The sequence below is a fragment of the Pimephales promelas genome, chromosome 12 (genome assembly GCF_988280905.1).
Source record: "Pimephales promelas chromosome 12, fPimPro1.hap1.1, whole genome shotgun sequence".
NCBI lineage: Eukaryota > Metazoa > Chordata > Actinopteri > Cypriniformes > Leuciscidae > Pimephales > Pimephales promelas.
In genome coordinates, this window is record NC_142780.1 from 12,028,255 (window position 1) to 12,049,151 (window position 20,897).

The window sequence follows — 20,897 nt, forward strand, 5'->3', positions numbered from 1 at the left end:
TGACAAATTCAATTTGTATCACTGTAATTGAGGTCACAAAAATATTCATGAAAAATTACAGTTATAATGGCCTCATGACGGCCAATGTCAAAACCAACCACATGACAATTTAACTTAATTTTATGACAAGTTGTCATGACAAAGACACTGACGGGTTATGATGTAATGGTTTATGTCAAGATGTCATAACAAAGACATATTTGCATTCAAAATGTCATTATTGAGCGAAAGTCACTTAATGACAGTTGTCATAAACATGCATAAACCTTACTTCATATTCAACAAATATGTCATGTCATGGTAACGAAGGTGTCATTACACACCCATTCAAGTAAAGTGTTAACCACCATGGAAACACCCCCAAAAGTGAGCCGTACCATGCAGTGTAAGATTATCATGGGTCTAAATATTAAGTATGATAAAAAGCATGATTCTCCCATTACTAAATCATTTAAGTGAAAAGTGCAACTTCTTGGCTAAATCTTTTCCTGGGTTTCATTCACAAAAGGTGAAGGTCTTTATCAAAAGGTGTTCCACAGCATTTAAACTTTTTATAATTGTAATTAAGCTAGTTCTCAAATGAACATTTCTCAAGTTTTAAAATAAACTAAAACAAAATTTTGTGAAAAAAAAAAAACTAATAAAAATGGCAACACAAATTACTAAAACGTACAAAAATTACCAAATGAAATGATAAAAAATGAAAATCTAATTCAAACTAAATTATTGCACTGCTCCTTTAAAACACTGTTAACAGAAAAAAAAGGAACCCTGGCCTGTGTGTCAACACAAGGAAAGATTCTTCAGCAACAAGAACTAGTTGCACTATCTGTCATTTTGTCTTAATATATCCTCTCATCAGGGTGTGCCCTGCTCCACGTCCAACCCTGCGGGGCACTTCTGCAAATTCCTCCTGTGACTTCATTTTATTTATTTTTCTGTGTTTAGTTTGGCTCGTGCAGCATAAACTTGCAGTGTTTAAGACTGACATCCACGTTCAGGGTGTATTTTGGCCGTAAAAAGAGCCAGCTGTGTGATTCAGCCCTCTCTATACCCCAGTGACTGCTGTCAGATAGTTTGCTTTCTCAGCGTTGCAGAATCACAGATGAATTTGATAGGCATTGCAGCACACCATGTGGTTAATACATGTACAAGCAGTGGTTGGCTCATCAACATCACTCGGCTTCCATCTGCCACCATTTTAATGTCAACCATCATTAACATGAATAATTCATCATTATTTGGTCACCTTTTTTTACTCTACATTCTTTGAGAAGAAAGAGGGTTTTGAATTTCATGTGGATCTCATCCATATTCTTAGTGCAACACTAAAAGAAAGCATAATTTGAATTGTTCAGTCTGTGTGTTATTTTACATGCAGTGATATCTGCTGTTATCCTCGGGAGGAGCGAAAACATTCCAAACAGATTTCCACGGTTCCTCCTGCGATGGCCTTTCCGCTAGCACAGATACTGGAGATAAATTTAGACTAAACAATCAAAGGGCCCATTTCTCAGCTGGGGTGGGTGGGGGGGACATACATCCTTTACAAATCTCTGCTGAAGTTGAAGTGTTAAGGCCTCAATATGCACACGGCAAAGTTCTTTTCGTTCTTTTGCTTAAAAAATACGTTTAAAATATCTGAGGGAAGCTTTAAGGTGATTGTCAGTGCTGCGTGCTTCTCTCAATAACTAACTTTTGCTGATAATTTACTCACCCTCATGTCATCCGAGATATCCATGTCATTTTTTTCTTCAGTCGAAAAGAAATGAAGGTTTTTGATGAAAACATTCCAGGATTTTTCTCCATATAATGGACTTTACTGGTAACCAAACGGTTCAAGGTCCAAAGGAGAGTTTCAGTGCAGACTGCAAACTGTTCAAAGGGCTTTAAACCAGGGGTCTCAAACTCAAATTAACTGGGGGCCGCTGGAGATAGTCTGGTTCAGGCCGGGCCGCATCGAGTATTCCAAAAAAATTTTTATTTAAGTATTCCAAAAATGGAGCACAACTGATCCAATCTTCTCAATCTTTATTATTAGCGTTTCTTCTGAACTGTTCCTCTGAACTGTCCTTCTGACAGTTGAAGTTCATTTTACAAACTTTCTTTGTCTTTTTTGTCGAAAGGCACATTTCCTTTTATTATACTTAGAAAAACAATTACTGCTTTTGAAATGCAAATAATTCTTTCTACACATGTATAGTGTCTCTAGCCTGGCTGCGCCCTCCTACGTACTTCCGCTCAATTTCATTTTACTTCTGTACTACGTCTGGGATCGCTCCATATCCTTTGGTTTCCAGAAACCAATTTTTTGTAGGACCAATCAGCGAATAGAGGGAGTGGCTGAGAAAGATGACGTTGATGTAAGCGCGTCAGTTTCAATTCAGTAATGGCAGCGGAGAAAGACGTGAGAAAAGCTATTCGTTGTTGGCATCCGGATTGTTATCGACATCCGGATTGTTATCGTCTAACCTCTTGTTGCACAACTGAGGACCAAGTGAAGGAGGCAGAAAGTTTGGAAGTTTGTGCTGGGCAGCTCGTGCACGATGACCGACGGACGGTTTAGCCTGGTGTTGGCGGTGTTCGGAAGCCCCGAGTCCTGGCTGCTAAACTATTGTTGAAAATCCTCAGGAGTCATGTCAGTCGCTCAGATTCCCAACAGTAAATTTACTGATTCTTGTGATGAATAGAACATTTTGAGCCCCTTTGTGCACTCGTGCAGGAGGTTGGTGTGTCAGTTTTACATGTTGTAAATCATACAAATTGGTTGTGATTTAAAAAAAAATAATTGTCATAAATAAAAATGTGAAAAACCATACTTTGAAAATATTTGATTTTCAGTTTTAGATGGCAATGGTTGATTTGTTTTACTAAAAAAAATAAATGCCACATAAAAATGTACAAACACATACTTTGAAGACCATAATTAAGGTAATTAAGAAACAATAAGACGTAATATGAAAATTGTTGTTTATTACACATCTGCAGATAGAGACAGACTGATCATTCACTGTAGCTGCTACAGCATTTGCAGCAGATCAGAAAACGACCACAGTGGCGTATTTGTAATGATTAGACACAGCTTCCACCGTTGAATGAATATATCACTGTCCTTCGTGTCAAATATACATTTCGAATTAATAATTGTTCCTAGATTAACAAAACCTGCGGCGCTCGTTGACTGAAATCCTATTGTAAACATAATCCTCTGATCATTCGGACTTGTTGTTTCCAGCCATTTCGGCGCGTGACATACGTGACTTTGGGCAGATCCAATAGATTTGAACTTTAATAGTGAACCCGCCTACAAGGAAGGAAACGTTTGTCAATGGAGCGGTTCCAGACTCTATGTGGAAATGAAATGAGCTAGAGTCTGGTTGAACCAGGCTATAGTGTCTCAGGCAAATTACTGACTTTGCACATATCAAAGCAAACCTTCTTATCAACCTGTTGGACCAAGTTCATTACATGAACTAGTTAAAAGTTCAGTTCCCAAATTTTAAAATGAACTAGTTCAGTTCATATTTCAAAAATGAACTAGTTATTTTTTTCCATATGTTGCTGCGAGCTTCTTTTTTATTATTAGGCTATTATTATTGCCACAGCCCATATACAACCACAGATAACAATCATTTTATCGACGGGCAAAGTTTGCACAGACATGTAAGATTTTCCCATCCTCACCGACCTCATAAAACCCCTTTAAATGATCTTACGACGCCTCCTCGCTCCTCGGTTCACAGACACTAGAATGAACGAGTTCACTGTAACGTTCATCAGGAAGTAATACAGTAGGCTACGTTCAGTTCACGTTCGCCCAAAATATGAACGAGTTCATGAACCACCGTTCATTGAACGCGTTCAGACACAACACATATTACAAGCTCAAAATGATTATTCTCACATTGTTTTAGAGCAGGGGTATCCAACACGTCGCTCGCTCAAGTAGGCCTAACGTTACGTTACAAATCAATCGCCAAGCGCACTCATAATTGAAGCGACGCGCTCATTTTTTCCAGGCGCAGTATATTTGTACTTCGTGGTTGTCTATGACGACTATTGACAACAAACCCACCGTAAGCTGTCACGAGACTATATATGGTAGCCCATAAGGGATAATAATAATAAAAAAATGCGGCAAACGCAACGACGGGCCGCACTAACATTAAACTTTAATTTCAAGGAGGGGGCCACAAAATATCACCTTGCGGACTGCGGGCCGCGAGTTTGAGACCTCTCCTTTAAACGATTCCAGACGATGAATAAGAGTCTTATCAACTGAAACGATCGCTCATTTTATAAAAATATAACAAAGTTTAAGTTTTATAAGCACAAACGCTCGTCTTGCTCTGTTCTATGATGCGCGTTCGTGACTCTCTTGTTCGAACTCGTTCATCAAAATGAATGAATCTATTTTTCGAGTTCTTCAGTTTAGACAACGAACGAAATTAACAAATTGACTCGGAAAAAGATTTTTTTTTTAAATGAGTGATCGTTTTGCTTGATAATACATCATCTGGAATTGTTTAAAGCCCTTTGAACAGTTTGCAGTTTGCACTGAAACTGTCTTTTGGACCTTGAACCGTTTGGTTCCCACTGAAGTCCATTATATGGAGAAAAATCCTGGAATGTTTTCATCAAAGACCTTAATTTCTTTTCGACTGAAGAAAGGAAGACATGGGGGTGAGTAAATTATCAGCAAAACTTTTTACAATTGATTGCTTTAAAAGCAGTGTTTCTCAACTGGTGGGTTGCAAGACCATTTTGAGTGTTCAAATTTTTTTATAATTTTTATTGGCTATATATGATCAAATTTCTAAAATAAAATTAGGTCACGGCTTAATGACCATGAAAAATGCTTAAAATGCTTTAAAGCAAGGAGTTTTACAGTATTAAACATGAAAAAGTAGTGATAGTGTCACTTTCAATAAAAATTAACTTCAGTTTGTACTGTAAAAGCAGCTCTCCAGTGTGTTCATGTTTTTACTCACGTCTGACCTTGAAAGACTGGACTGAAGAAATGATATGAAGAAGATTTCCACGTCAAAGAAGGCGGAGCTTTTGAACACACCTACCTATTATGCAATCGACATGGTAGCTCAAAGGTGTTAAACAGCCAGAGCAAACTTTTCCAAAAAATTGCTTTGGCAAGTTATTTTCAAAGAACTTCAAGCGAACTTTGTTTTAGCCAGATTTTGTTCGTAATTCTGTCACCGGTTCGTTCTTTGATTTCGGTTGAAGTATATTTTGAGGCCTTGCATTTCTGCTTAGATACTTTTCCTCCCAGACAGGAGACATTCACTTAACGTTGGGAGTATAAACCTTCTCTTGTGTCCCAGATATGAGCTGGCATGTGTGCTGTAAGGAAGCTGTAGTGGTCTGCTACACTGTTTTGGGGCGTTCAGCAGCGATAGAGTGATTATTAGGCTTGAGTAGCCGTCTTATCAGGGTGGCCTGTCATGCTGGAGATCTGTGCAGTGTGTGGAAGTGGTTGCTGACAGCAGTCTGGCATCATAGAGAGATCCATGAATCCAATGCTGAACCCACTGCAGCAAGATGACAAATCACAATGTGTACAAATCACATTTTTTTGTATTTTATGTTTATTGTTTCGATTTTTTTTTTTTTTTTTTTTTAATGGATTGTCTTAAATATGGTTTGCTGTCTGCACAAGAATTTTTTTCCCCCTTGGGTACTAATAAAGACACCTTGACCTTAAGAATAGTTTTTTTTTCTAGTATTAAGTTATATTTATTTATTTTAAAACAGAGCAATTCCAATAAGGTCCTCACACCATCGGTGCTTGAGCCCTAATTTTGTCTATTTAAATATTTATCGAAATAAATGGATTGGAATTTGATTTTAAATGTCCAAATCTCTTTATTGTTGACATTAAATCTAATTTCTATGTTGGCAGTATTTTATTATTTCATATATGAGCATTTGATTTGATCCCTCCTTCATTTTCACTGTCTTGCGGCTTGTCAGAGTCTCTCTGATTTCGGTTTTAAGCTCTTTTGTTTGGATTTGGTGGTTTTATCTCCAGGGCTTTTCAGACTGGGTATTTTAAGGAAATCGCGTCAGGCAGATTAATTTAGTCACTGCCTTCTTGCATAATGTTCTCACTCTCATTAAACAACTACCTCTATTTTCACACATTTGATTTGCATGTGAAATTCAAGCTATTGATGTACAGCCCTTCATTTCAACTGCAAGCTACTCAAATGTCTAGCTTTTGTGAAATCTCTCTTTAGCTGTCATTTGTCTTTAGCTAATAAGAACATTTGAAAGTAGTAAAATGACCTTCACAGAGAGGCCACGGACAGTTAGCAACTTGGCGTAATAGTCATTACCAGATTGAGACGAGTGTAACTGTTTTAGACAAAGCCCTGAAGCATTTTGTTTTGCAGAACTGTGGAGTATAGAAATGGAAATCTCTTCTGTAGCATGAATATTTCATAGACAAATGTGTTCAAAACAATGACAGGTTAAAACTTAAAAGTATATAGTTGGCTATGAATCTAAGTGGTGTCCTTTTTCCTGGTGACAGATTCTCTTTGGGTGAGGTTAGGTAGATTGCTTTCTTTGCCATAAGAAACCAGGAATGTGACTGGAAAGCCTAACAGTGGTGTGGCATTAGCAGCACAGATTTAAAGATTGGCTTTAGATATTAGTGCATCTTGCACCACTTTACAGCTCGCCATTTTTTTTTTTAATTTTTTTGCTTGAGTGTTGAATGTGAGTTTTGTCTGTATTAAATGTCATGCAATAAAAAGGTGTAAAAGATGTACCATGGAGTAATGGCAAGGAACATCTTACTATTGAGTTGTCCTGACGGACTATGCAAGAGCAACATACGCTGTGACCGTGTAGTCACATAACTAAGACAACAACTCCCATGATTCTGTTAAATCAAGGCATCATCAAGCCGTGCCTTTGTTTTGGATACATCACCTCTAGTGGTGAAAAATTACATGGTATGCCTTTAAACTGCAAGTTATCGTTATTTTCAATAATATCAAAATGAAAAATGCACTTCACCTTTAAACGTTTCAACAGCATATTAATAAACTCTAGCAGCCTTGATGACAGAAATTCCGTGACATCATTTATTCACAGCCTTTGAGATGTCAGACATATGTGCTGTGCACAGTTTGTTCTTTTGGGATTTTTATTGTTGACATTGAAAGGTTACATCAATGATAACTACACTCTTATTACATTTCACTAATGACAGTTGTTGTTGCCAGAATGCCCAATGACTAGTTATTTCTGAAACCCTGGAGAGGAAACGTCATCATGACAGCTTACAGTCGCGTCCCCTATCATATTGTGATGGAGAAATTGTGGCTTTAATCACTTAGTTTCTGTTCTAAAAGAGTCCTCTTGTTCTGAATCCCATTTTTGGAATTATAATGGCAATTTGAGATGTAATGTTGGTTGATAAGAGCCTGGCAGCATAATCAAGTGGAGTCGAACAGGCAGATTCTCTCGCCAGTTCTCATATCTATTTATTCTCTCTCTGCCTTCACAAATTTCTAGCGTGCAGATAATGACTAGAGCGGGCTGGCTGCTTCTGCTGCTCAGTGGTGCTGATTTTTAGACTGCCGCTGTAAGCCTGCTGAATCTCCTCGGCTCTTTCATGGTGGTTGGGCTGTAATTTTGCCACGTACGTGTGCTGAATGCTGATGCGCCCCGGTCGAACTTTTCCTCAGCAGCTGCTCACAACAACAGCAACTCCAGTCATTTTCAGTCAGCTAATACAAGTGTTATTGGCTTCTCTTCAGTTAATGATAGAAGGCCCTCTGTGGCAGCTACATCTTAAGCATGTTCTCTATTCGTTCTCAGTGTAAATAACCATGTAAGATGCCTAGCTAAACTTTTAGAATTTTGACCATTGAAACATGTTAAGGTTTCTGGGTTAAAGGTACAATATGCAAGATTTTTTTGCCACCAGGGGTCGCTAACCTCTTACAATAACAAAGGCGTATATTGATGACGTATATTCCGCATTAAGCGGAATTATGGATCTTGTTGTCAAGTTGATGGATCTTTTATGGATGAGTGAATACATTGATGTTTTTAACATGACTGTGGTATGAAGCAGGGCACGATTGCTAGACGTATACCAGACGTATATGGTTTTCTCTCCAGCGGAGCAAGTTGATATATTAAACTTTTGCCGTATCTGGTCGTCAAAACTCTGAACACATCTTCCTTTTTTAAGAATGACTTAAGTGACATTCTCTTAACTCCAAGTCATCCGAGTCGCGGCCAAAGCCGAATCGAAAGACCGCTGTCTGCCAGCTGCATCTTGTTTGTTTTCAAGTATCAAGGAAATCACCAATGGAAATCACGGCGCAAAACCATCACAACTCTGCCGTCATTGTGTTAAGCCCGTCCACCAACTCTATACACGATGTGATTGGCCGGACCAGAGTTTGGTTTTTCCGCTTCGAAAGCCAACGGAGAGTTGCTAGACCACACTTTGCTGCAAAATAATTTTTGCTGCCGCTAGGGTGCGTCTAGATTTCTAGGCTAAGACTAAGCTAGGCAACATTAGAATAACATACAGATCATATTCTAACTTTTCATCATGTTGAACTACATAACATTGATTAGTTTTATATACATTGATTTGCTTACCTGTTTGCTCAAGTAACATGCAACACTCGCGTCTCTTTCGAGTCGAAGTTGGTCGCGGACATGGAGATCTCGGCATCTGGAAAGATGTTGGATCTTCGTTTTAGTCCTCTTTTTGTTTTAAAGTCTGCTTGCCATGGTCCATAATGTTTGAACAAAACCCTGCTTGGGAGGCTCACGCTGTTGAGCTCGCATAACGGGCATAACCAACCCAGTTGTCCACGTCTGTCGCCATGGTTACTATTGCAGTATGAGGTCAAACCTGGCGGAAACTGGGGGTAACGCGGATATGACGTCATTGACTCTCACCCCTGCTCACACGCCCCGTTTCCTTGGTTAAAAATCGCAATTTTTTCACAATCTACAAATAGTTGTAAACATTTGGGATATTGTAAGTAATCAACTAAACAAAATGTATAACATTGGCCTATGGTTTTTGGATATTTTACTGCAAAAATCATGCATATTGTACCTTTAAGGCTTGAACGGTGTCTGGAATTAGGCTCACATGTTCAAGAAAATGTTGATGTGCATCCTCATTTTCTCTTTCTGCTCTTCACAGCCTGATCAACCGAATGCTTCAAAGGGATCCGAAGAGGCGAGCATCACTGGAGGAGATCGAGAGCCACGCGTGGCTTCAAGGGGTGGACCCATCTCCAGCTACCAAATTCAACACCCCACTGGTGTCTCACAAGAATCTTTCAGAAGAGGAACACAACGGTATCATCCAACGCATGGTGCTGGGAGACATCGCCGATAGAGAAGCCATCATCGAGTAAGGCTTGTTGTAGGCTTGTGATGCAGATTTTAGGAAGCTGAGATGTACAACATTTTCCACAAAAGTGTATCTCTGTCCTCATATTTTTCCTTAAGTTGGACCGTCTTGAAATCAAAGATTGCGTTAGACAGAGAGTCCAGGTTTATCTGTGGTCACCTTAAAGAATTTGGTGTAAAGGGTTCCAAAGCACTTTGCTTGAAGATCAGTTAGTTGGACAAGGAATAGGTAGTATTAAACTTGAGGAGTGTTCAATCTAGTTTTAATGACACTTAAAGTAATATGTCTTAGCCAACATCTTAGGCCCAAAAGGTACTCTACACAATTCAAGAACACAAAATGTTCTAGATTTCACACATTCTTTCTATTTAGCCTGAACAGTTGTCTTTTGTGTTAAAGGGTACATATCATGCTTTTAAATCATTCATTTTTACATATAAATCATACCGTTGTGGTCTATTTAAAACATAACTGCAATGCTTGGGTCTGAATTCCTCATTATTATAGCTCCACAAGCCCCTTTTCTACCCCTTTTCTGATGTGCGTCTTTGAGCGACCAGTTTCAAAGCGGCCCCTTTAAATAAAAAGGAGATGCGTCATACCCCGCCCGCTCTCCAAGTCGATGAGTTCACGGTAGGGGTGGGCGATATGACCAAAGTTGTGTTTCACGATATGACTAATTTTATTTCACGGTAACGATATATTTCACGATATAGTTATTTATATAGTTATCCTAAAGAAAAAAAAAAAAATCGACTTTGTATAATAAATAAACCCAAATACTTTAGAAATGAAAAGTATGTCACCTTGTTTTATTTTTATTTTATTTGGTAAATTATTTATTTGGTAAACTATTTTTATATCAAAATATAGTTAACAAAAAACACTCAAACTTTTAGATGAACTTCCCACAACAGATTGATATTAAATACAACTCAGAAGCATTTCAACTTTAAATAATTTTTCAATCTCATGCATTGCTTTACTTCATCAATCAGTTTATAATATAATATAATATAATTATAATATTTTTTACCACATGTGCTTATTATACTGCGTTTTTAACGGAGAAGGGTATTCCTGCACAACCGGAGACTGCACACACTGTTGTTTTAACGGGCTTGTTTTGCTCTTTTTGTTATATCTGGCAACCCGTCAGTTCAGAAGTGACAAGAAGGAGAGCAGCAATATGAAAACCAAACCGCAGCTACTGTTAGTGTTGACTAAGTAGTTTAAATTATACACACCTTATAACAGTGTGTCGAACACCGCGCGCTCCCTCTCAGTGCATGTGCACGATCGATTAGAGTGAAGTTGTAATCACGGATCGAATCAAAGGAAGATTTTATCAACTGGTTCAGTAGGCAATTGTTTGGAGTTAAAACATATATAACTCGCGTTGCATATTTAGTAATTTTGCCTCAGAAACAGGATTATACATTCGTTTTAACAGGCAGGATGTTCATTCATGCTAAAAGCGATTTTCATGTTTAAAAAGTAACTATACATAAGAGAAGGAAAGATGCGGATAACTATACATTATTTAAGGTTATTTCTCGTAATGATATTGATATAGCCTATGAAACGTTGTTATCAAGTAACTTCATGCTTTCCCCGTTGCGAACGTGCACTCCTCTAAACTGTAGCCTGGGTGCTGCTGCTCTGCTCAAGTTGACGGCTGCCTTTCCCCCCGAACATATCACGTTAACAACAATCCTTTAGAAAATGTAATTCCTTTGTGGATCCTCTTGATCTGCTTTCTCCATGTTTCTTTGACAAATCTCAGCATCAGTCCCGCGCGCGCTGCACGGTAGTTAACCACGCCCCCTTATTTGCATTTCGCGGTATACACGGAATAAAAAAAATCTGTTACGACCGATGTTTTCTATCGCGGTAACGATATATATCGCCATATCGCCCAGCCCTAGTTCACGGTCAGTTCAACTCCCCGCGTTCGGCCATTATTGTAGTTTGATTAGAGATCACACGTTAATAAAATGTCAACAACAGAAGACTTGTCCATCAAGCCTTACATATTCGAGCCAGAGCGAGCGAGTTGATAAAGACGACGACGAACCTGCAGAACAACCTCTTATGGATGTATTGGTATGTGAGATAACTGTTTTGTGTTATTAGTGAAAGTCGACTATTTCTCTTGTTAAAACAAGCACACTGACAAGATAAATGACTACGGTCTAATCTTACCACAAAAAATCTGCATTGACAATATGATGCGTTTAGAAAAGCATCAGTACACAACGCAGCTAAATGACCATTGATGAAACTCAAGAACAATAATACTGCAGACGTGTAACGTTACTTCAAAACAAAAACAAAGAAAGACAAAGGTACTGCTAAACCATGAACACCATGTGTTTTAAGAAAGTAAAGTACTTTATTTTTATTAACGATATTTACAGCTTATCGAAATGCTCTGTTTGTCGTCTTCCTTAGATAGAAGGAATTTACCCCTCATTCAGACGAAGTCAATCGGCAAACCCTTCTTTATACTGGCGGAGGTTGTTGAAGTGGGAATCCTTGAAGTGCTTCAGGTCACTAACGTACATCCAACAACCGAACATTTTGACTTGCCCTCTCGTAACTTCTGCATCATTGAGCTCGGACTACAAAATCGGAGCGAGAAATAATAATGGCGGATTGCTCGAAGTGTTGGACCGATAGTCAATGTCCTTATTTGGCAGTTCCGCTGCAAATACGGTGACGCACTTGCTCAAAAAACTCGTCATAGAAAACAGAACTATCTGAACAGGTTGAAAAATATGACCAAAACAGAATATAAAGATATAAACGAAGCACCTGAAGAGAATAATTTCATCTTTCTGTACTTATAAACACTCCAAATATACAACAAAATGCATTTAAGGGCTAAAAAAGTGGATTTTGCATGATATGTCCCCTTTAAGTCGACTACTGTAATGGCAGAGCAACAGGTAAAAAAAGTTTTGCATTTCACTGCATTCCAAAATTCAAGTTTGGTGAATTCTGAGCTTCGAATTCGCATTACGTGAACACTTGTGACCAGTAGCAGATCGATACGTCACATCGTGACCTCTTGGCTGAATTAATAGAACAATATTTTTTTGTCCCATAAAGTCAAGTAGAGTGCATATTTTTTTACATTTTCAGTGTATTACTAAATGTTAAATGCATATCATGACCGCTGCAGTGTTCGAAGAAATTTTGCATGCTCAAAGCCTAAATTGACAACTTTATGACTCTTAAATCAAAATGATTGATTGTGTTCTATTCTGTTGTGTCTATCTAAGCTATTGTAAGATAACATGGTTTTATTATTAGTAGGGTACCATTTTTCACAAGTGTTGAAAAATAAGTTCATCCCAATGACAGTGGAGCATGAAACGAACATAGTGTAGAAGACTCCTGCTGTACAGTCTTGTAGAAAGATGCATGCTGGGTGACAGTTCAAAGCACCCATCAGTCTTCCCTTAATGTCTTCGATTCCACTCCCTGGCAGCTGGGGAACCCCACTATGACAAACTGCAGTCAATCTGCCTTAAAGGAACCCTCAAGATGTTTTAAAGAGGATGTGTACTGAATGACTGCATTAAAATCCCATGTACAAGTCATTCTTCCTTTTCCAAAATGTCCTTGTTTCACATACTCACAAAAATAAGTTAGATCTCAGTGCATTTATTACACATAAGAGCTGAACTGGGCCATGACGTGAACTCAGTCCTTGCCAAAAGATTGTCGCTGCATGATTCAAACTCATTTGTTCAATTGTTGGTATGCAATCCCTGAAGAAGCAGTGTAATCTCTGCTAACATGCCCAGACTCGCCATCTTAAAAAACGAAATGCAGAATGTCCCTTTTTTTTTATTGGGACGGTGTGCTATTTGGGATTGTTCAGTTATTTTAGTCTCAGGTGTTCAAAATGTATGCCACTATACAAGACCTTTTGAACTCATAGAAGCCACATGGGTCTCTAGTTGTTAGAGCCGTGGAGTCTTACTTGTTACCGACATGCCAAATTTCATTGTCTAAACTGGTGTTTCTCTCACACACTGTTTCTCCTTCTCACTTGTCCATTCTCTTTGCTCTGCCTCCAGAGCCCTGGAGACAAACAAGTACAACCACATCACTGCAACTTACTTCTTGTTGGCTGAACGGATCTTGAGGGAAAAGCAGGAGAAAGAGGTGCAACCTCGTTCTTCCAGCCCCAGTAACATCAAGGCCCAATTCAGGTACTTCATGGGGGTTGCCCCATCTCTGCTGTCTGTTATTTAGACACGTTTTGTCAGTACGATGCTATTTAGTTATGAGATGTATTAAGTCGTCCTGGTGCAAAAAGACAAATTCACAACTCCATGTTGAAGGTATTTGAAACGTTTTGTGATTTGTATTCATTCCAGATTGTTTTTGCAGTATGAAGCCACATGTAATGAAATATTAAATCCTTTATAGTCTTGCTCGTATTATTTGTTGTCAAAAATATTATCTTTCAAAAGAGTTTACCATGTCATGGTGTACACAGGTTTGTTGGCTCTTAGTGCTCAGAGAGGGGCAGGATTCACTATAAGCGGTTGTGAGAGGTCAGCTCTGCTGAATGTCAGTATCCCTGTCTGTTCTCTGTTGCTGAGTGTGGACAGCCAGCACATCCTCTGAGCGCTGCACGGGGTGACAAATGTGTTTAAAAGATGAGGCTGAAATTGGTTTGGACTGACCTAGAAAAGCGGCGAGGCTGCGGATGCTTTTTGAAAGGAGCAGGGAATGGAAGAAATGAGAGGATGTGGTGTGGGAAAGTAGTGAGAGAGGAATATGTCGGATGGGGTGAAGATAGGAAAGAGTCCTCAGGATGCAGCAGGGATCATGAAGGGTGACATGATTTTTTTATGGTAATCCACGTAGAAATATCAACAGAATGCAAAAGCAAACCGAACCGAAAAATGTATTTTTTTGTAGCCATTGGTTACTCAGATCACGATTGTATTGTTCTCGTTCATCAGTGTGCCCTTCATAGACAGAAAGAGTTTATAGGCTGTATGTACTCAGAATTGTAATTCCTCATCCTAGTGGAGAATATAGATGAGTGGTAGAGACAGCATCATTTGCAACAACCTTAAGCCATTGCAGAAATGATCTTATTCTCTTCTTTATGATGAACAGCAGTGTTGGGAGTAACGCAGTGTTGTAGTACTCGAGACTCGGACTCGTCTCGGACTCGGTCTCGAGACCATATTTTAATGGTCTTCTTGGTCTTGTCATGGACTCGTGTCCATTTGGACTCGGAATTGACTCGTACTCAACATTTTTTTTTTAGGACTCGGACTTATTCCCGAGTCCACTCGAGTTCAATTAAAAATATTTTTCATGATTATTAATGTATGTTAATAAAATATTTATTTAAATTGATTGACACGCCCAGTGATTGGTGATTTTCTAGTGTGCAACTGCTCATGACAAATTGTAATAAAATTACTTTTAACACCACCTGCTATGTGGCCTTTTTACCCTAAACTGATCATATTTTTAAACTCTAAGTAAATTCAGTAAAAAAAAAAAAGGATTTCTCTAAGTAAATAAAAGTAAATTAGGTAATCAACCCTCACTGGTCTCGGTCTCGACTCGGACTCGACCGTCTCTGGTCTCAGACTCGACTCGGACTCGACTCTCTCTGGTCTCGGTGTCGACTCGGACTCGAGTGAGGTGGTCTCGACTATAACACTGGAGTAACGCATTACAAAAGTAATACATTACAGTAACATATTAGTTTTTGCTGTAACGCAGTAGTGTAAGGCATTACTAATCAATTTTCAGTAATATTTTACTCGTTACATGTTCAGTGAGGCTTGTATTACAGTTGTATTACTTTTACTTCTTAAAGGCAACAGACTCTGTGAAAGTTTTAAAGCAGTCTTTTAGTGCCAGTTCAGAGCGGTCGCGTCTGTAACATTGTTTTTTCCTCATAAATGCGAACACAAAAACTAAAATAAAATGAATATTTTAAGTTCTATGGAGACTGGAGAGCCAACCCTTCCTCATCTGATTTGCGCCATGTAATTAACAGAATTACAAAAAATATATTTTGCCTCCTATTTTTTTGTCACGCATGACTGTGTGTCTTTTCCCTAATATTGCAAATAAAACATAAACTGATATTTGTCTAATGTCTGGAGTCCTTTAAGGAAGTAGCCTATATATGTTTCAATACATGTATTTTCTGAGAATTTTTATTTCAAGTTTTGACTGCAAATGTAATGTCCATAATGCTGGACTTCCCCAATTTTCAATAATTTATCCTCAACTAGTTTTGTGGTGTAGGTCTACGTATTTTATAATGTTAACTTCAAATAATACTAATAGCCTAATTTAAAGATAAGGCAGCATTGGATCTGGACGGTAAGGAGAATAACGCTGGAGTTGGAAGAGGTGTGTCGCGATTCTGTAGGTTCGTGGATCTGAGTCGTGTGGCGATTCGCGATTTCGGTTTCATATTGCATATCGTTACAGCCCCAAAGTTAAGTTCTACTTAGTTATTTTGGTGAAAGTAACTCAAAAGTAATACATGAGTAATGTAACACAATTCTGGGACAGTAATATTATAAGGTAATGAATTACTTTTAAATAACAGTAACTAGTAATACCTAATGTATTACAGTTTGGAAGTAACTTGCACAACACTGATGAACAGATACGGAAATGTTTACAATCATTTCACACCAGACCTCTAAACATGCTAAATATAGCTAAATATTTTTTTGTGTTTGGTTTGTTGTCATACCAGTGTTGATGTGGTTATGACAACCAAGGAGGACATTGTGGAGCTCTGTTTCTCTTTGTTTCAAAAGCCTAAAGTAAAGTATCTTTCCATAGCAACTTGCATAAGTGCACACACTGTGCTTTGTAAATGATGCTCTAGCAGGAAGGTAAGGATATAAGAAAAGAGCGAGTTGCAGCATCAAGTCACAGATATATTTCTGAATTGCCATGTTTCTTGCTCGAGTGCTTGGCTCAAGAAGCAAGTCTGGCTTTTTTTGTCAAGGACTGTCATTCACATTTGGGTTGTTTTCCTTAGGCACTCTAGAGCTTCTGTCTTTAAAAATGGTTTTTGGCAGTGTCCACCTGTACTTAATATTATCCTGCTTTTAGTCACAACCTTATGCTGTTTTTGACTTTGTACTTTATTTAAAGCAAGGTTATTTATAACAAGGACTACGTTGTTTTCTTTTTTGCAGGCAGTCATGGCCAACCAAAATCGACATGCATCAGGATATCGAGGACAGCTTAGCTTCTTCGTCCATCTCTCATGCTGGTGGTCCACAGGCTCCGGCTCGCAGTGCAGAGAGCCTGCTAAACGGTCACCGCAATAAAGGGCTTCTGGAAGTGAGCCGTAGAGAGGAGATCAGCGAAGCCTCCAGCAGCTCTGCTGTACCTGCCGCTTTGCCCCCAAACCCCCTTAAGCCTGGGGTCATGGCCCCTCTTGCATCCGCTTCAGCCAAGCAACGAACTTGCCTCTTTCGGGTGGAGGAAGATGAGGAGGAGGAGGAAGAACAGGAGCCTTCGCCGTTGCCGAATCAGGTGGTATTGCGGCGCAAACCACTGTCCATCACCAACCGACTTACATCTCGAAAAAGTGCCCCAGTGCTCAATCAGATCTTCGAGGAGGAAGGCGAGTCAGATGATGACTTTGACATGGATGAGAGTCTTCCGCCCAAGCTCAGCCGGCTGAAGATGAACATAGCATCTCCTGGTACGGCCCAGAAGCGTTACCACCGGCGCAAAAGTCAGGGCCGGGGTTCGAGCTGCTCTAGCTCGGAGACCAGCGATGATGATTCGGAGAGCCATCGCCGACGACTAGACAAAGACACGGGGTTCACCTACAGCTGGAACCGCAGGGACAGTAGTGAGGGTCCGCCTGGAAACTCTGGGGGTAATGGGGGCGGTAGTAGCGGAGGGCAGGGCAAACCACCCGGGGAAGGTAACTCAGGACCAGACAAGGGCAGCCCTCCAGGAGGAGGAAATGGGGGAAGTACAGGAGGGAGCAGTGGAGGTGGCGGGAGTACAAAAGGACAGGGAGGCCCTTCCAGCTGTTCGCGTAGCAACAACAACAATGCTTCATCTGGCTCAACACGTAGCGCCGCTCGGAGTGCAGGGGAACTGGTGGAAAGTCTAAAACTCATGAGTCTGTGCTTAAGTTCTCAGTTTCAACATCGCAGCTCTGGAGGGGGTGGTGGGGGGCGGTTTATCCTTGATCCTCAGAGCCTGTCCAGCGTTAAAATCCAGGAGAAGTCCTCCTGGAAGATGTGCATTGGCTCCAACAACAGTCTAGACAAAGTGATCAACCCTGCCTTGAATGGTGGCGTTGGGGCAATGGAGCACTATCAAGACCAAACAGCAGTCATGTTAAACGAACTCGGCCTGGTCAAGGAGAACAATCTGAACTTGAAAAATAATGTTCTCCAGCTACCTCTGTGTGAAAAGACCATCTCCGTGAACATCCAGCGAAGCCCCAGGGATGGGCTACTCTGTGCCTCAGCCCAGGCCAGCTGCTGTCAAGTCATATGATGGCACAGCACATGGCTGGTTCTGAGTGGATTGTTCCAATTGCCACATTTGTAGCATATGATGACTTGAGTTCTCCACCAGTAGCTGTATATGACCTCTCTTGATCCCAACTTGACCTTTAAACCTGCCTTCTGTGTCGTCTTAATGATTTTTACAACTTATTTATTAAGTTTCTTCTCTTGGACCCATTTGTTTTTAATGAAGTGCACGCTGCTATCCTTTCCTTTTTTTGTGTGTCTTTATTCGTTTTGCCCAGTCAGACTTTATTAGAATTCAACATTTGGTTGGTTTTTTAAAGTCCTGTTTATTTTGCTTTTATAGCCCTTGAAATGAAACACTCTTAATTTGAATTCCATGGTTCCAACACCATCCAATCAATCAAGAGTTGTGGAAACTGTATGTATAAATAAAATGACCTTTTAATAAAGTGAGGTATTTAAATTAAGACCAACAGTATGTGATAGAGCAGAACATGGCAATTCATAATGCAAAAGCACTTAAAGAAGTTCAACCTATAAATATCACAATTGGTTTTGTGAATTTAAGCCCCAATAGGATTGTAACGAGATGGTAATACAGTTAAAGCAATAGTGAGAGTAAATAACATTAACAAACCCCGTTTTAATTCATAGTGCTGTCTGATGAGTTTTAAACTTAATTACCATTTTGTTTTGTTTAGTGCTTTTGAAGTGTTTTCCTCGTTACCTTTTAGAAATGTTCAGTATAACAAAATGTTTGAGGTTAGTGACAATCAGTTGCAATAACAAGGGCAAATTCCTAAAAGGGGGCTACGGATAATCCACATGACTTTATTTGAATTACATCGACACGTTCACCATGTTTTTGATTTAAGTCACACCACCTATGTATTTTGTTTTTTTTGTTTTTTATATATATATATTTGAGGGATCATTTAGGATTTAAGTGCAATTTATCCGTTCAAGCTGGTAAATGTTGTTCTCCGAAATTCCCTCTTAAGTAATAATGTTTGCCAAATTCGCATCCCAGACAGCACTGTGGATACACCCACACATTAATGTGTTCATCCTATTCTTATCAAATTATAAAAATAAATTGCACTGAAGTAGAGTCTACAATTAGGATACTTTGAATCACAGTGGGGATAATTAGCCTTTACAATGCCGTTTCTGCCCGAGCGAAATCAAACCAGCAGACAGCGACGGTATTCAGCTTGTGTTGTACTGAATATTTTAATGAGAACCATTGAGCCAGTACCCTTCTTTTCAAATGTCATTATTCCAAGACAAAATTTGAATGGAGAAATAATTTTAACGTTAAAGACTCTTCTTTGGCTTAAAGGGATACTCCACTTTTTTTTCGAAATAGGCTCATTTTACCACTCCCCCAACGGTAAACAGTTGGGTTTTACCGTTTTCGAATGTATTCAGACGATTTTCTGATATTTACAAGAATATTAGTAAACAGGCAGTTTTTGGTCTCATTGACTTTAATAGTATATTTTTTTCCTACTATGGAAGTCAATGAGACCAGAAACTGTCTGGTTACTGATAACTGATTCGAAAACGGTAAAACTCAACTGTTTAACTCTGGGAGAGTTGTAAAATGAGCATATTTCCAAAAAAAAGTGGAGTTTGCCTTTAAGAAATCACTTTCGGTTGCAGATTCCGATCTATTTCAACCCTGTTGTTCTTGTACCATTCAGCTTTGAGTTACTGTATACACCAGTCTCAGAATTGACTGGCCTTACGGGCTGTTTATAAGTATGTACATATGTTTTTTTGAAAGTTTATTTTTTGAAAGGACTGCTGTTTTGGATGCGAGCCTTAAACCGGCTTATATTGGGATAAAATGGGGCTTTTTTTGCCACCCGATCACAGATAAATAATTAAATGGTATGTCATCTATTCAGTGGATGGCCACTCTTTCAGGAAATATGGCTCAAGAGTTGGTCATTGGCTGACCATCATATGGTATGGAAATAAGTCAAAGCTCTACAGGACTGAGTGTGAAAGAATAGGCTGAGAGATTTAAAGGGCATTTGCAATAAGCTAAGCTATAAGTTGCAGCTATATGTAAATATATATTTTTTTGTTTTGTTTTTCTATTTCAAACCTGTACATCCTTCAAATTGCTCATTTGACCCAAATTTATCTTAAGTATTTCTGTTTGTTTTGTCTTTTTGTTTTAAAATGTAACGTCTGTAAATATTGGTGTAAATATGGTGCTCTACACTTAGAAATGCAGTGTTGGACTTCTTGTTCATAGCTGTAATATAGCCTTATTAGATATGAGTGTCAAGAACAGAGCAAGGGAGGGTGAATAGAAAACAGTGCTATATGCATTATGTCAGTCTCTGACTTTGTCCTACCTTTGTGTAAACGGCTAAACGACATGTGCATGTGTTGTGCGTTTGACATTTTTGATCCCCGTTCATTCAGAGGAAAAGAACCACCAGAAAATGTTACAGGACCAAACCATGTACTGACGTTAAAAGAAAAAGAAAAAAAAAAAAACTACTTTGAACAAGCAAAATGAATAAATGTTCTGTTGCTGAAACGTGTCCTTAAAAGTTACATATAGCTATGGTGATGTCCAAAATTAAATGTGAAATATGTTGTCTTTAAACCTGGACTTCTTTTGTCCTTTTTTTTCCCCCTGTTGGTGTGGGGGTGGGGTGGGTCACTACGGTTTTCTCCTTGAATATCTTGTTTCACTCCAAAATACGTCACGATATGAAAGTAAATTGATCCAAGTTCGCATATGTGGGCTTTCTGTACAATAGTAAACCTCTCAGTTCAGAGGACTACACACTGTGGAAAGAAGTTCGACTTGGCAAGGGTTGCGCTACCCACAACTCCCTGCTGCTGAAAGGTATTTGCTCCTAATTTACGGCCCGCTTGTGCTGCCAAGGAGTTTCCAATAACCCAGAGCTTTTCAGGGGTGTTTCAAG

The 20,897-nt window shown here is 39.1% G+C and overlaps 1 protein-coding gene across 1 annotated transcript in view; it reads left to right on the forward strand.

The window, feature by feature from the left end:
• Positions 1-20,572, forward strand: part of snrka (SNF related kinase a) — a 70,065-nt gene extending 49,493 nt beyond the window's left edge. Inside the window, exons 4-6 of the mRNA XM_039694491.2 lie at positions 9,206-9,418; positions 13,510-13,644; positions 16,636-20,572. Coding sequence (XP_039550425.2) covers positions 9,206-9,418; positions 13,510-13,644; positions 16,636-17,965 — 1,678 coding nt within the window. The 3' untranslated portion in view covers positions 17,966-20,572. The remainder of the gene's footprint in view (positions 1-9,205; positions 9,419-13,509; positions 13,645-16,635) is intronic.
• The last annotated feature ends 325 nt before the right edge of the window (positions 20,573-20,897 follow it).